The sequence below is a fragment of the Pristis pectinata genome, chromosome 12, assembly GCF_009764475.1.
Source record: "Pristis pectinata isolate sPriPec2 chromosome 12, sPriPec2.1.pri, whole genome shotgun sequence".
In the NCBI taxonomy this organism is placed as follows: Eukaryota; Metazoa; Chordata; class Chondrichthyes; order Rhinopristiformes; family Pristidae; genus Pristis; species Pristis pectinata.
The window spans coordinates 4825705-4841717 of record NC_067416.1 but is presented as its reverse complement, the minus strand read 5'-3'; the positions used below and the strand labels follow the sequence as shown (position 1 = coordinate 4841717).

At 41.1% G+C, this 16013-nt stretch overlaps 1 protein-coding gene across 1 annotated transcript in view; it reads right to left on the bottom strand.

The window, feature by feature from the left end:
* hps1 (HPS1 biogenesis of lysosomal organelles complex 3 subunit 1) overlaps positions 1-16013 on the bottom strand; it is a 38066-nt gene that overhangs the window by 17447 nt on the left and 4606 nt on the right. Inside the window, 7 exon segments of the mRNA XM_052027679.1 lie at positions 552-661; positions 664-715; positions 3043-3111; positions 7912-7948; positions 8014-8114; positions 8116-8175; positions 11120-11228. Coding sequence (XP_051883639.1) covers positions 552-661; positions 664-715; positions 3043-3111; positions 7912-7948; positions 8014-8114; positions 8116-8175; positions 11120-11228 — 538 coding nt within the window.

The window sequence follows — 16013 nt, the reverse complement described above, 5'->3', positions numbered from 1 at the left end:
TCCACTTTGTCGTTAACCTGTACCAGGAATCAGGTACATCTGTGGGCAGCCACATATTGAGTGCCCTTGAAGCGGCAGATATCTCTGATTAAAAGCAACAGAGTTCTTCGGCGATTGATATGTCGTATTGTTCCATTGTGGAACTTGTGGATTTCGTAATCTCCTTCTCTCTATATTCTCTCTACATCCTACTGTGGTTTTCAGAAGCCTTCACTCATCGTTTTGCTTCATGACTTTCTGAACTGAACTTTGAGAACTGTTCCTAGACTTGGGGTTTGGGAACTTACCACACACACTTTGGGTTTATTTTGGGGTCAATGGCTGATATCTAACTTTTTTTTCTCTTATTATTACAAGTAGTTATTAATAAATTGATTCTAACATTTTCAACATGGTTCATTGTGTTCTACTGTTGCCGGTACGTAGCAAACTTCAGAAACTCAATCGTGGTGGCAGAATTTATGGCTGAAGTGATGGCTTCAAAGAGGCATTGCCCAAAAGGTGCATAAGATGTGTACTAAATTCAGTATGTGATGTCAGGTTATTCTTACCTTAGTGAGCAGCACCAGAGTGATCCTAGGCCAAAGGGACATACAATACATGTTGTGAGGCATCATGGGGCAGTAATTATCCTTTAAACTGGCATCCAGGAAAACTCTTAGGGAACAGAATTCCCTGAAGATGATTCAAGAGCCTGCTGTGTGCCTTCTGCAACCTAAGCATCGGGAAACAAGGCATTATCATGTGTAGATCACTTCTTGCTCAAAGCACAGATTAAAACTTAATGAAAAGAAAAAAGACAAGTTTGGAGACCAAAGAGCCACAGGCAAATGTTAGCAACATCATAACGTAGGACTTTACGGTGTGGCCAAATGGATGACTGTAAGCAGCAAGAATCCAGACCATTTTTGCTTTGCAAGCCTGTAGTAGTCCCTTCATTATTGACTCAAGTCAGATCTGCAATCAAACTTATTTGTACTCAGTGCTGTCACAAGGCTATCGGGAAAACATAGAGGCAAAGCAGTTACTTCTGCTGCCTAATAGCTCCAGGAACCCAGATTCCATCCTGATCTTGGGTGCTGTCTGTGCGGAGCTTGCATGTTCTCCCAGGATTATGTGGGTGTTCTACTGTAAATTACCCCCTGCGTAGGTAAATAAAAAACAAAATTGGGGGGGGGGGGGGGGCAATGTTGATGGGCTTGAGAGAGAGAATATGTTCCACCGATACACGGAAATAAGGAGAGGGAATTGAATTATGGAATTGATGGGACTGCTCTGCAAGGAACAGGCATGGACCAATATGGGCCAAGTGACTTTCTCCGACACCATTAGAAGCTAAGGCAGCTTTCGTACCTGGCCTTATTGAACGATGCAGAGAGAAGCTAATAATAATTATGACATACTGATACGACATACGAATCCTAGTTTTTCTATAGTGTACTGTAAGTAACTGTGTATGTGCTCTGCAACATAAATAACAAAGCAGATTATGTTTTAAAGGAATTTTTACAACTCACCAACTATTTTTTCCAAATTCAAAATATTCTGGTTGTTTCCCTTCATTGTTTATAGCCTCTCTGTTAATCACTTCAAACCGGTAAGATGTCACAATCTGTAAACTCCAAGGACTTACTGAAGGGAACTGCTGCTCAACACAGCCCTTGACAGAACTCAGCCCTGTGATGTTACCAGACAAGCAACCTGACAGCTCAATGAAACCAGATAGGTACTGGAACGTGACCTGTTATGCCTACCTGTATCACAGGGTCTCTGAATTGGTGTGAACTACTTCCCACTGAGCCTCCTGTAGAGGGTAAAGAAGAAAAGTAAAACCAAATTTGAAAAAATATATAGTAGTAATCCAGTATATATATTTAAATACTTAAAAGGGCTATGCAGGCAAAGTGTGGAAAAAAAACTATAAAACAAACATTATACAATTTATCCCACTAAAAGCAGCATTTTCACCACATGCTGAAGTACATCTGACAAGTTACACCCAAAACAATATAGTACATCGTCTTATTTCTGGGAAAGAGATTTGGCACCTGGGGTCACCAAAATAAACATGAGTATAATATTATCCAGTCCTATCGGGAGATAGCAGGCACAAGCCAGCTCCCATGGTTTATAATGCACAGTGAAGGAACACACCTTTGCACTAATTTCCCTTCCTGCTCAGCTCTTGAAGCTATTAGTTCCTTACATGGGGGGGGGGGGCGCAGAATCACAGGCACTGGCTCTCACCCAAATGTCCATCCTCCAAACAACCTTTAGCCACCTAACTCATCCACAAGAGGAATGCAGCCAAATGCAATCTTATCCTCAGCACACACATGTACTTTCCAGATCAAAAACACAAACACTAACAGATTTCATTCCCACACACGGAGGAATGTATCACTACATGGGCAGCACTGGGATACAGCTAGTACAGCTGCTACTTCACAGCTCATTGACTTTGGTTCAATCCTGACCTCTGGTGCTGTCTGTGTGAAGAGAGCGATTGCAGAACATTTGTTGAGACTGTGACAGAGTCATGCCAACCAGGTTAATTGCAGATTTTATTTCTGCTGTAGTCAGAATTAGACGTCTGACAGAGTTACACAACACAGAAAAGGCCCTTCAGCCCACCATGCTGACCACTTATTTACACTGATCTCATTTTATTCTCCACATATCCCCATTGACACCCCCCCCCACCCCACCCCAGATTCTATCATGCATCAATACTAGGGGCACTTTACAGTGGCCAATTAACTTAATAACCCACACGTCTTTGGGATGTGGGAGGAAACCCATGCAGTCACAGGGAGGACATGCAGATAGTTGTTTGGAGGGTGGACATTTGGCGAGAGCCGGTACCTGCACCTGAGTAAGGAACTGATGGCTTCATCAGATGAGCAGGAAAATAGAACAAAAAGCTGTTTTTTTTAATATAAAGTGGGATGAGTACTCGACTGTCCTCAAGGTAAAGCATGCAAGACAATGGAGGAGGCATCCTGATGGAGAGATCTGTTATATGAGCTGGTCCAAATATACCTTCTCCTTGTGCAGCAGGTGACAGCTCAGAGGTATTAATTCTTCAGTTTCTGGGTGGTTCTCCAAATCCTATGGAAACAATGCATCAGATTTTCAAATTAAGTTACCATTGTTTAGGGACACATGAAAACAAAATCCCCGGTTTCTGATGAAAAGTCCTTGGCCCAAAACATTCATTCCACTTATCTCTCTACAAGTGCTAACATGTATTCTCAGCATGTTGCATTTTTTTTCAGATTTCCAGTGCCCCAGCAATTAGTTTTTTTGCACTTTTATGTCAACATGAACACTAACTCTAGAGAACTGTAAATCACAAATGCAATGCTCCTATTTAGGAGTGGACGACAAGAATCAACAAACTCTAATTCAGTTAGTCTAAAATTTGGAATTAGGAATAAACCAAAATCCATTAAGGAATTAGCATCAGAAAATCATAATATAGTTAAACACACGAATTGTGTACAATGAGAGAAAATCAGTACAAATAGCCTATTTAGATTTCCAAGAGGCTGTGGGAAAGACATCATAGAAATGTTTATTGCACAAGGAAAGAGGTACAGGTCCTCCCCAGTTTACGAATGTCCAATTTCTGTACAGCCCATACATACGAGCGATCATTGGGAGATTGGCAAGATGGATTTACCAAACTGCTGTGGGACTGCAGAAATCTCTGCTGTGTGGGAACTCAGTTTGCAGCCACATTTCTGACTTGCAAACTGTCCAGGTTACAAGTAGTTCACAGGAATTGAACCATGCCGTAATCTGGGGAGGACCTGGAATAGTATTGGGAACGATATATTCGCATGGATGGATGATTAGCTAACTAACAGTAACCAGCTATGGGATAAATGGTCATCTTCATATTGGCAGGTTTTAACTAGTGGGATGGCACAGTAATCAGAGACGGCTTCAACCGTTTGCAGTCAATATTAATGATTGATAAAGTTAGGTAAAGGGGCCAAGTTACTGCAATCAAATTTGCTGACAGTATTTAAGTAGGAAAGCAATTTCTGAGGAGGACACCAAGAGACTGCAAAAGAACATGGACAGATCAAGTGAGGGGACAAAAATTTGTCAGATGGGATACAACGTAGGGTAATGTGAGGTTATTTACTCTGGTAGGAAGAATAGAAAAGCAGAACATTATTCAAATGGAGAGAGATATGGGTGTCTTCATATGAAATACAGAAAGCTAGTGTGCAAGCATAGCAGGAAATCATTAAGTTAAATGGAAGGATGGCTTTTCTTTCAAGTGGTTTACAGCATAGTAGTAATAGTGTATTGCTGTAACAACTGTTCACTGGAGTACTGTGTACAGTTTATTGGTTGCATCAGGGATAGTTCAGAGAAGGTTCACATCAATTCTTGAGATTCTCTAGTGAGGAAAGGTTGAGCAGGTTGGTCATTCAAGTTTAAAAATCCTTGACAGGGTAGATGCTGAAAGGATGTTTCCCTTGTAGTGAGGAGAGGAGAAGGGGGAAACAAGGGGATTACAGATTCAGATGGTCAGAAGGAATAAAAAGGAATTTCTTCTATCAGAGGGTTGTGAATTTTTGGAAATCTGTACCCCAGAGAGCTGGGAGGCTGAAGCATCCAACATAGTTAAGGCTGAAAGTGACAGTTTTTTGAATTAGGAGTTTAAAGTTACGGGAAACAGGTGGTGGGGGGGTGGGGGCGGTGAGAAGTGGAGTAGGGGCCAAGTACAAATCAACCACAATCTACTGAATGACAGACTATGCTTCAAAGGCCACATGGCTTTCTCCTGCTCCTATTTCTTATATATTTTGCATAACAGGTATCCTATGTCAGCGTTGAATATACCCAGAACCTCATGAATAGCAGATGCACCCACATCCCCACCACAGTATCATTTTCCCATACTGATACCTTGGTGTTTAGAAAAAGAGAACTAGTTGAAAGCTGTTCAGAGTCCTACTGTACCAAAAGCTGGACTATGATATTAAGAATATGGCTTCCACCACTTCATTACAGACTAAGGCAACTTATTTCAATTTCCCTGGGTTGATTTGAACTCAAGGCCCCGAAATCAAAAGGAGTGTGTAATGCATCATGTCAATTGTTTCACAAGACCTGTAATAAATTAAACTTAAGTTTATTCTGAACAGCCAATACAGATTCACAGGAAGGCTATAGAATACAAAAGCAAACAACTGCATAGACTGTAGATTGGAAATAATACAGAACAGTATATTCAGCAGGTCCAACAGCAGCTGTGGCAATAATAACAGTCAATACTTCAGGTCAATGTCCTTCTTTTGTCTGAATATATGCTGCCCGACCTGCCTGAATACTTCTACCATTTTCTGTTTTTAATTTAAAGTGTGGAATGATTTGCTAATTCTTTTTCGTTGATTTTCTGCCCTTGCTTTCTACACCCCACATCTTCAAGAGCTTAACAATGCCGGGAAGCCCTGCCTTGTCAACACACAAAGGAGCTGGAGGAACTCAGTGGGTTAGGCAGCATCTATGGAGGGAAATGGACAGTCGACGTTTCGGGTCAGGACCCGAAACATTGACTGTCTATTTCCCTCTGTAGATGCTGCCTGACCCATTAAGTTCCTGCAGGTCCTTTGTGTGCTGCTCAGATTTCCAGCATCTGCAGTCTCTCTTGTGCCTACCTGTCCATTAGCGTTTCCAAATTGTCATCACTTGGGTACATATCTTGAGCACTCAAAATAAGTGGGACAGCAAGTCTGAAGGTCTCAGGGAACTGGCATACGACTATGGAGGCAAAAGAATAGATATAAAGGCAGGCCACTGAATTATAAAATCAGAATGTTAGGTATTCTTTCTAAATCTCAAGCACAATCATACATTGATTGGCCAGTATATTTTTGAGAGCAGATGCAACCAACATGTAGTGGTTTAAGTCATGCAGGCTATTAAGACTTTCAAACTGGGAGATGTAATGTTTAGTGTGGTATATTGGTACTTGTTATCTACCAATACCTAAAAAATTTAAGCCAATTACACAAAAAGTCCCAGATTCAATTATAATGAGCCTGTAATGAGTTAACTTTCTATCGATGTACCATAGAAAGCATCTTATCTGGCTGTATCACAGCTTGGTATGACAACTGCTCTGCCCATAACCGCAAGAAACCGCAGAGTTGTGGTCACAGCTCAGTGAATCACAGAAACTAGCCTCCCCTCCATGGACTCTGACTACACTTCTCACTGCCTCGGTAGGGCAGCCAGCGTAATCAAAGACCCCACCCACCCCAGACATTCTCTCTTCTCACCTCTCCCATTGGACAGAAGGTACAAAAGCCTGACAGCACATACCACCAGGCTCAAGGACAGTTTCTATCCCACTGTTATAAGACTATTGTTTGAACGGTCCCCTAGTACAATAAGATGGAACCTTGACCTCACAATCTACCTAGCTGTGATCTTGCACCTTATTGTCTACCTGCACTGCACTTTCTCTGTAGCTGTTACACTTTATTCTGCATCTGTTATTGTTTTAACCCTGTACTACCTCGATGCACTGTGTAATGAATTGATCTGAATGAATGGTATGCAAGACAAGTTTTTCCACTGTACCTCGGTACAAGTGACAACAATAAACCAATTCCAATTTATCTCAGCAGGACAAGAAATGGGACACCACATTAAATCTTGAACTGTGGAAGGAGATAGAGAGGGGTAAATAAAATCAAGGCCAACACACAGAAAACTTTAACCTGGACAACAGTGGAGTAAATGAGGAAACAACTGAGCTATCTGTCTGATAGTCATAACAGTGACCTAGTTGAAATTTCTAACAAGCTAACATATGAAAAGTGAATTAAGATGAAGTAAGAGAGCTGCAGAATCACATCCTATCATCATCACCTTCAACAAAGGAAGGTGAATCAAAATTGAAGAGATGGGACCAAGTTTATTTAAACGGTGGCAAACCTGGAAGCAGGATCTAAGTGGAAGGTGATTTCAATCAGCCCTCATACAGAACTTCCTTTCCCTCTTAATTTAAACAGGTTGCCAAGGTGAAGTGCAAGTCATTATGATCTGGCATATACCTCAAGGTTGAAGATTACAGAGAAAATAAATGCTAGCTTCTCCTAGCAAACCTTCAAGATGTAAAACATGAAAACGAGGTGAATCTCTCAAATGTAGCATTTCAGGAGCCAAGAACAGATCCTCAGAATACAACAATGACTTCTGAATTACTTACGTAAATTGGTTATTATTGTCACACATACTGAGGTACAGTGAAAAACTTTTGTTTTGCAGGCTATCCATCAGATCATTTCATCACATCAGTGCATTGAGGTAGTACAAGCAATAACAGAATGCAGAATAAAGTGTTACACTTACAGAGAAAGTGCAGTGCAGGCAGACAATGAGGTGCACGGCCATGACATGGTAGATTGCGAGGTCAGAAGTCCATCTTATGGTACAAGAGGTCTGTTCAATAGTCTTATAACAGTGGGATAGAAGCTGTCCTTGAGCATGGTGCTTATTTTCCCATTCACGTTCACCACCTCATATTTTTTCAGGTTACTGAGACTTGCTAGTGTGACTGTTTAAGCAAGCACCCAGAACTTCTCAGAATCCCTTAATGACATAAGAAAGCTCCTGCACTGCCACGCAATAAGATGTCTTGTCTATCTTAATTCCACTCTTCCCACACTATTACCTGCATACAAATGCAGAATCTTCGAGCTTATTGAAGGCAGCAATGGTTTACATTGACTCACCAACAGCCACACATGTACACTTTGAATGGGAGTTATTAGATGGCAACAGGGAAAGGAACCTTTGTCAGTTATGCTTTCCTAAAGCAGTGCTGCAGAGCTAACCTATGAATAAAATTAGTCAACTCGGCACAGGTCAGAGGCATACATGGAAGCTCTGCAAGTCTACATGGTGCAACTGTTGACTGCAATCGATAACAAAAATTCATGTTTTAGATTGAGAAAGTAAATTTGTCACAAACCATGTCACCTTGAAAAGAATGCCAGGAGCTTGGTGTGGACTAGGATAAAGGTGTGCACTACCTCTTCATTAGCCCTCTCCAAACTACTGTTTATCTGCTGCACCAACTTGTCGGTCCAGAAACTCGATGGTCTGCTCACAGAGCTGGGGGTGGATCAGGCGTTCCACAGCCTAACAACAAAAATATCAAATTAATTTTGAAGTAGAGCTCCTTTATTCACCACTCCTTTTCTCCAGTTACGATCACTCACTGGTACCATTCATTCTGGATGTGGATCATTGCTCTATTAGTTTTATGGAACATTAACATGAGGAGGAGTAGGCCAATCAGCAACCACACACCTCCTCGCGATATCCGCTCCATTATTCAGTAAGTTCATGACTGATCTTTTACCTCAGTGCCACTTTCTTACACTAACTCTTCATCCTTTATCATTCTCTATCTTGACTATATTCCCCACAGCCCTCTTGGGTATAGAATTCACTGTCTCCGTAAAGATATCTCTTCTCATCTCAGTTGTGAATAGCCAATACTTTACTTTGAGACAAACAGCAGCCAGTAAAACACCCTTCCTACATCTACTCTATCAAGCCCCACAAGAAATTTCTCAATTTCGATAACATCAATGCTTGTTCCTCTAAACTCCAGAGAGTACAGCCCAAACTCCTTGATCTCTTTTCATAAGACAAACCCACCATTCCAGGAATTAGTCTGGTGAACCTTCGCTGCCCTTCACTCTTTGGTAAGGAAGACACGTCTGTACACAACGTTCCAGATATAGACTCAAGTACTAAATAATTCCATAAAAACTTTATTGCACGAGGATTTGAATACACGAGTAAAGCCCAATATACCACTTGTCTTCCTAACTGCTTGCTACACCTACATATTAACTCAGTGATTCACATACAAGGATACCCATTCCCTTCGAATATCTTTCAAGATCACCAATTAAAAAGTACTCCATTTTTCTATTTTTTCTACTGGTGCATGGTTTTTTCCACATTATATTCCATCTGCTGTGCCCTCACCCCTTCACTTTGCCTGTCCATATCTCTGAAGCCTCCATGCATCTCCTTACAACTGACACTGACACCTCACTTTCTATCATCAGCAGACTTAAACATATTACACTTCATTGTCTAATCCATCACTAATGTAGATTGTGAACAGCTACAGCCCCAGTACCAATCCTGCTGCACCCAGTACAGACTCCTAATCCAAAAAATCCTTTTATTCCTGTGTTTTCCTGTTCATTAACCAATCCTCAATTATCCACAATCCCATGTCCTCTGTGGTCAACTTCTGAGCAGTCTCTGCTCTTATGCACGCAGGCTACGTAACTTCATGCCTGTCAGACAATTCCAACAGCTGAAGCTCCCCTACACACTACTTTTCTCGACTGACCAATTCTGCAGTACACGATCTAAGGGGTGCGACTGCTTCCTGATAACTTTCCTTCTTCCAGATACACAAGTGCCCAAATCTGAGACCCCAGCTGACTAACTGAGCCAGAGATCCTCAAATTATAGACACTTACTGCAGATGTCGTCATGGATTAAAATGATTTCAGCTCCTATAAAGCAGGTGCAAAATATCTCCTTCCCTGCCAGGCTCAATCTTAAATTTAATAATTTAAATTTATTTTACTCCTTCAATATATAGATTTACTTGCCAGCACTCTGTCGACACTGCACTTGGAGGGTAATGCACGCCGTGTAAAAACAAGCAACGCTTCAGATTTTTGTTTTTAATCTGTGGGCTGTACTCCAAATTAACTGGTTACACTTTACTTCTAGGTGGAAGAGCATTCTTTCTTCCTGCACTTACACAGATCAGCTTCTATTTGTCAATGATGAGAATAGGAGGAGAATATGATAATAATTCATAGCCAAGTCAAATTGCCAATAACTTTCTATTCTAATATAGAGGAGCGGAGTTAATGACATAATAATTTTTTTAATCAATGAAATACAACAGCCCAGTTTTTGCTTAGTTCTTGGTTAGTTTTTATTATTACCATTCATTTTGTTTTGTTACTTTTTTTTAAGTTTGTTTTTTTCCCCTCATATAATCAAATTTCTTTTAAATCTTTTTCATGTTCAATTATTAAGAGGTTGGGAGGTTCAGATTACATATTTTACTCTAAGTGTTTGCATTCGTTAACTGTTATTATTGCAATCCTGATCTCTTTATATCATGTGTATAATTACTATTGTTATGTATGTTAATTTGAAATTTAATAAAAAGATTGAAAGAAAAAAAAAATTGCCATCTTGCATCCCTACAAACACAAAGGCTCCTGGATAGGGATTGAACAATAGTAATCCACTCTTCAGGGTTGATCACCATATGAGGCACCAAACTATAGACACACATTCAATCTGCTCTCTCACATGCATTGGAAAAATTCCATGGCACTATTTTAAATAAGAGCTGCACCAATATCTATTACTCAATCAACATCACTACAGAAAGAAAATTTATTTTAGAAAAAAAAATTAGAAAAATAATTCCTATTAGCTGTATTATATCGCTATTTGTAGAAGCTAATTACGCACTAACTGGATGCTGTGGGCCTACGTTACAACACTGACCAGATAGCAAAAGAAATTCATTGGCTATAAAATGCCTTGAGATCATAAGGATTTGAAAAGAGCTGTATAAGTGGAAAGCTTTGTTTACTAATAAACCTTCTAATTTAGTTGAGTTAACATCATGGGAGTAGCATTGCTGAAGAAATGAAATCGGTCAGGGAAAATGCACATTAACGCTTCCTTCAGACAACCAAATAAGGAACCACAGCTTTATCTGTGTCCCATGAGTAAAAAACCATCATGCTTGTGGCCATTACTCAAGTATCACCAGACCGTGCAGCTGCAGATCAGAGCCGAGCTCCTTCTGATCTTCATCACAAGATCCCCAATACTCCTCCCTAAGTTACAATAAGGCAATTGTTACCTCATTCAACAAGACTGGCAATGAAGGCTTTGTGCTATGTGGTACATTGTCTTCCTAAATACAAAACATTACCTACTAAGCCTGCAGGATAACTCCTTCATGAATTGTCTACTTTAGGATGTGATTATCCATTGCACAGTAACATTGCATCACCTCCACAAGGAAACTCTGGTCTTCCCCCCTCAGATGGCTGTACGTGATCAGCAGGTCTTGAAGCATCTTCCATACCTTATACCGTTGCTCAGTGTCTTGGGGCCTTAACCTGAGAAAGCAGGCAGAAGCATTAGTAAGAGTGCACTTTGTCAGGGGTACAGGAAATGTTTTCGAAGGAATCAAGTAAAGTGCAGGGTTGAAAGGATCAAATGTAGCCGTTTTAACATACTATGCCAACTAATCACACAGAACAGCTTCAGTAAGATGGAAACAGCTAATTTAGTCTCCTAAAATAAAATTAACGGTTGTAGGTTTAAAAAAACTAATTGGGCATCTACAGTCCTCAACAAACTGAAAAATCTTCTGCAATGTTGGTGAATTAAATATTATCACTATTATCTCCACAAATATTACATAACTTACTGAGTATCTCCAGCACTTTGTTCTTATTACAACAAATTTAGTGCTTTAATCTTCTATCTAAGGGGTCTAAGAGGAGAATATGTTCCCTGACTGGTCCTGAATATTTCTTTGCCTGCTTTTTTTTAAATTGTCTCTCAAGAGTCACAAGATTGAGAAAGAATTTTTTTTTAAAAAAACTGCAGATGCTGGAAATCTGAAATAAAAGAAAATGCTGGAGACATTTAGCAAGTTTCCTCATCCACAGAGGATGCCTGACCTGATGAATGTTCTCAGCATTTTCTATTTTTGTTTCATGTGACTGTGAAGTGTCCAGTCATGGCTGGCTATCACGAACGTAGATCAAGTTCAATACACCACCAGTTTTTTTCTGCCATCGGTTTTGTGTGTTCATAAAAAGACATTTCACTTAAACAGTAAAGTCCTAGAGGAATTTTTTTTAAGGTAGGGAATCATTAAAAGGTAAAATGAAGGATGGTGTCACCATCTAATGATGGCTTTTAATGAAGAGAGGGTTAGAAGATTTTTCTTAGAGGATATTTGAAACAAGCTTTTCTTCAGGAATTTTTGAGAAAAGAGGCAAATAGAAAACTGGATAAATATTTCAATTTCCATAGCATCTGGCGACCCTGTGATCTCTGGTCTCGGAGGTCGACATTACAACATCCTTCAAGAGGGTGAATCCGTGCAAGGCATCAAGCTCCGACAGTGTACCTGACTAGGGTAACTGAAAATTTGTGCCGACCAACTAGCTGGAGTTTTCAAGGACATCTTCAACCTCTCACTGCTGCAGCTGGAAGTTCCCACCTGCTTTAAAAGGACATCAATCATAACAGTGCCCAAGAATAGCAAGGTGAGCTCCCTCAACAACTATTGCCTGGTAGCCCTCATATCTACTGTGATGAAGTGCTTTGAGAGGTTGGTCATGGCTAGAACTAACTTCTGCCTGAGCAAGGACCTGGACCCGCTGCAATTTGCCTACTGCCACAACAGGTCTACAGCGGACTGCAATCTCACTGGCTCTCTACTCGGCTTTGAAGCACCTAGGCAACAGCAAAATATACGTTAGGCTGAAAAAACACTATGGCGCTGAGGGACTCAGCAGGCCAGGCAGCATCCTAGAGAAAAGCAGGGTGGTCAACATTTCAGGGTCAGGACCCTTCTTCAGGACTGAAGATAGGAAAAGGGGAAGCCCAATATATAGGACTGAAAAGCAGAGGCAGTGATAGGTAGACAAAAGAGGGGAGGCGGGGTGGGCACAATGGTGGTGCCTAAAACATATATCAGGCCGCTGTCTATCGATTACAGCTCAGCGTTCAACACCATCATTCCTCAGTACTAATGAACAAGCTTCAAAACCTAGACCTCTGTACCTCCCCCTGCAACTGGATCCTCGACTTCCTTATTGGGAAACCGCAGGTCAGTGTGGATTGGTAGTACATCTCCTCCTCACTGTCAAGCAACACAGGCACATCTCAAGGATGCGTGCTTAGCCCACTGCTCTACTCTCTCTACAATTATGACTGTGTGGCTAGGCACAGCTCAAATGCCATCTATAAATTCACTGATGACACTACTGTTGTTGGCAGAATCTCAGATGGCAATGAGGAGGCATATGGGAGTGAGATAGATTGACTGGTTGAGTGAGTCGCAACAACAACCTCGCACTCAATGTCAGCAAGACCAAGGAATCGATCGTGGACTTCAGGATGGGAAGTCGGGAGAACACCTACATCAGTCCTCATTGAGGGGTTAGTGGTGAAAAGGGTGAGTAGCTTCAAGTTCCTGGGCATAATACTCAGAAGAGCTATCTTGGGCCCAGCACATTGATGCAATCACGAAGGCGGCATGCCAGCAGCTCTGTTTCATTAGGAGTTTGAGGAGATTTGGTATGTCACCAAAGACTCTTGCAAATCTCTACAGATGTACGGTGGAGAGCACTCTGACTGGTTGCATCACCCGCCTGGTATGGAGTCTCCAATGCACAGGATCGAAAGAGGCTGCAGAGGGTTGTGCCCGTGTTGTAGCTAGCTCCATCACGGGCACAACCTTCCCCACCATCATAGACATCTTCAAGAGGCTGTACCTCAAGAAGGCAGCATCCATCATTAAGGACCTTCACCATCCGGGGCATGCCCTCTTCACGTTACTACCACTGGGGAGGAGGTACAGGAGCCTGAAGACCCACACTCAAACGTTTCAGGAACAGCTCTTCCCCTCCGCCATCAGATTTCTGAACGGTTCATAAACCCATGAACACTACCTCATTATTCCTCTTTCACACTATTTCCTTATTTTTGTAACAGTAATTTTTATGTCTTGCACTGTACTGCTGCTGCAAAACAACAAATTTCATGACGCATGTCAGAGATAATAAACCTGATTCTGAATCAGAGGAAGAAACAGGAAGGGGATTAGCTTTGGATAGCTCTGAATATTGTACCGAATGGGCAACATACATGGATTCTAACGTGTTCTAAGAATATTAAGAGTAGAAATAGGCCATGCTGCTTCTCAAGCCTGCCCTATCGTTCAGTATTGTGGCTGATCTGATCTTTGGCTTCAACTTTGCTTTCTCACCTGATCCAAAAACCTATAGTCCACAAATGCATCTGAGCCCTCAATATACTCAACAAATCTGCATCCAAAGCTCTCTTAGAAAGTTCCAAAGATACACTTCTTTCACGGAAGAATTCCTCCTTGCCCATTCTTAAATTACTGACCTATTATAAGAAGACCATGCCCCTTACCTTTAGACTTCTCCATCAGGGAGAACATTCTGACAGCATCTACCTTGTCATTCTCTCCTAGATTTCATACACGTTGCAACAAGATCACCTCTCATTCTTTAGCACAGGCCCATCGTGCTCCATCTTTCCTCACAGCACAATCCTGGACTCAATCTCCTAAAACTTTACTGTACCACCTCCAAGGCAAATATATTCCTCCTTAAGTAAAGAGACTCAAACAGTACGCTGTACACCAGATGTGGTCCCACTAAAGCTTTGCTGTACTGTTCTACGTTCTATGTTCATAGTTGTAGCAAGATTCCCTTACTCTTACTCATCATCCCCTTACCAACTTGCTTTCATAATTACTTGCTGTATTTATCTGCTAACAAATCACTCCAAAGACAAAAGTTTAATATGCTCAACATTCAAATAATATGTTATTGCTCACTCATATCACTAGTCCACATCCCTTTCTATTAAAGATATGCAGGGATCTTACAAAAAATTTGTTACTTTTGAAAGCAAGAAAGTAATTGAGATTATGTTAGCCTTGTGGTCAGAGAACCAGGCTTGTAACCCAAACCACAGAACAAAATCCCAGGGTGACAGTTTGTGAAAATGAATTCAGTAAATCTGGCGGGTTGTCACGAGACAAGTAACCATTAAAGCTGTCCAACACTAAGATTCTAACTGGTTCACTTATTTAAAGGAAGGAAGCTTACCAACCTTTACTGGCCTAGCCAACAGGTTTCTCCAATTCCATACTACATGACTAACTTTTAATTACAGCAGGGCAATGAGGAATGGACAATAAATAACACCTTAACAATGCTGTCCACATTCCAAAAACATAAAAAGATTGATTGGAAGCAAAAAAATTTGTCTCGTTTCAATGATGGTTTACTGACATTTCCTCATTTCAAGGTCTGCCTGGCTCTTTATTTTTGCTTCCTCATAATACATATTCAAAGGAACAGTAGCACATATATAGACTCTTACATCAAAGGATTGCCAGCACCTTAAGCACAGCAAATAGGATGGAAGGAGGGTCATGTGGATCATAAATGCTTGCATTGACCAATTAACATAGAGGAGCTGCTTCTCTGCTATAGAGTCAATGTAATTTGGTGAATCCTTTAAGTAGTTATATCTGAAGATAAGACATCTTTATTAGTCACATGTACATCGAAATACACAGTGAAACGCATCTTTTTTGCATAGTGTGTTCTGGGGGCAGCCCGCAAGTGTCGCCACACTTCTAGCGCCAACATAGCATGCCCACAACTTTCTAACCCATACGTCTTTGGAATGTGGGAGGAAACCGGAGCACCCGGAGGAAACCCACGCAGACACCGGGAGAACGTACAAACTCCTTACAGACAGTGGCCAGATTTGAACCCGGGTCGCTGGTGCTGTAAAGCATTACACTAACCGCTACACTACCGTGCCTGCCCAGGATTGATCCTACATTCACACTAAATTCATATGGGCACTGAAATTGGCTGTGACAATTTCAAAAGGGACTCCCAGCACTTATGCTATGCAACTTATCTCAACCACTTTGAGTTTTACTTTCTAGGCAAGGAAATCACCAAACTCTTGAATTCCTTATCAGAATTATTACTAAGCAAATACGGAGCCAAGCAGACCAGAAAGATCCAAACTTAAATATTGCCTCAATTGCCTCCAGTTAGAGATAAAATAGGCCAAGCTTCAGAGCCCCAATGGCTATCCAGTAATGC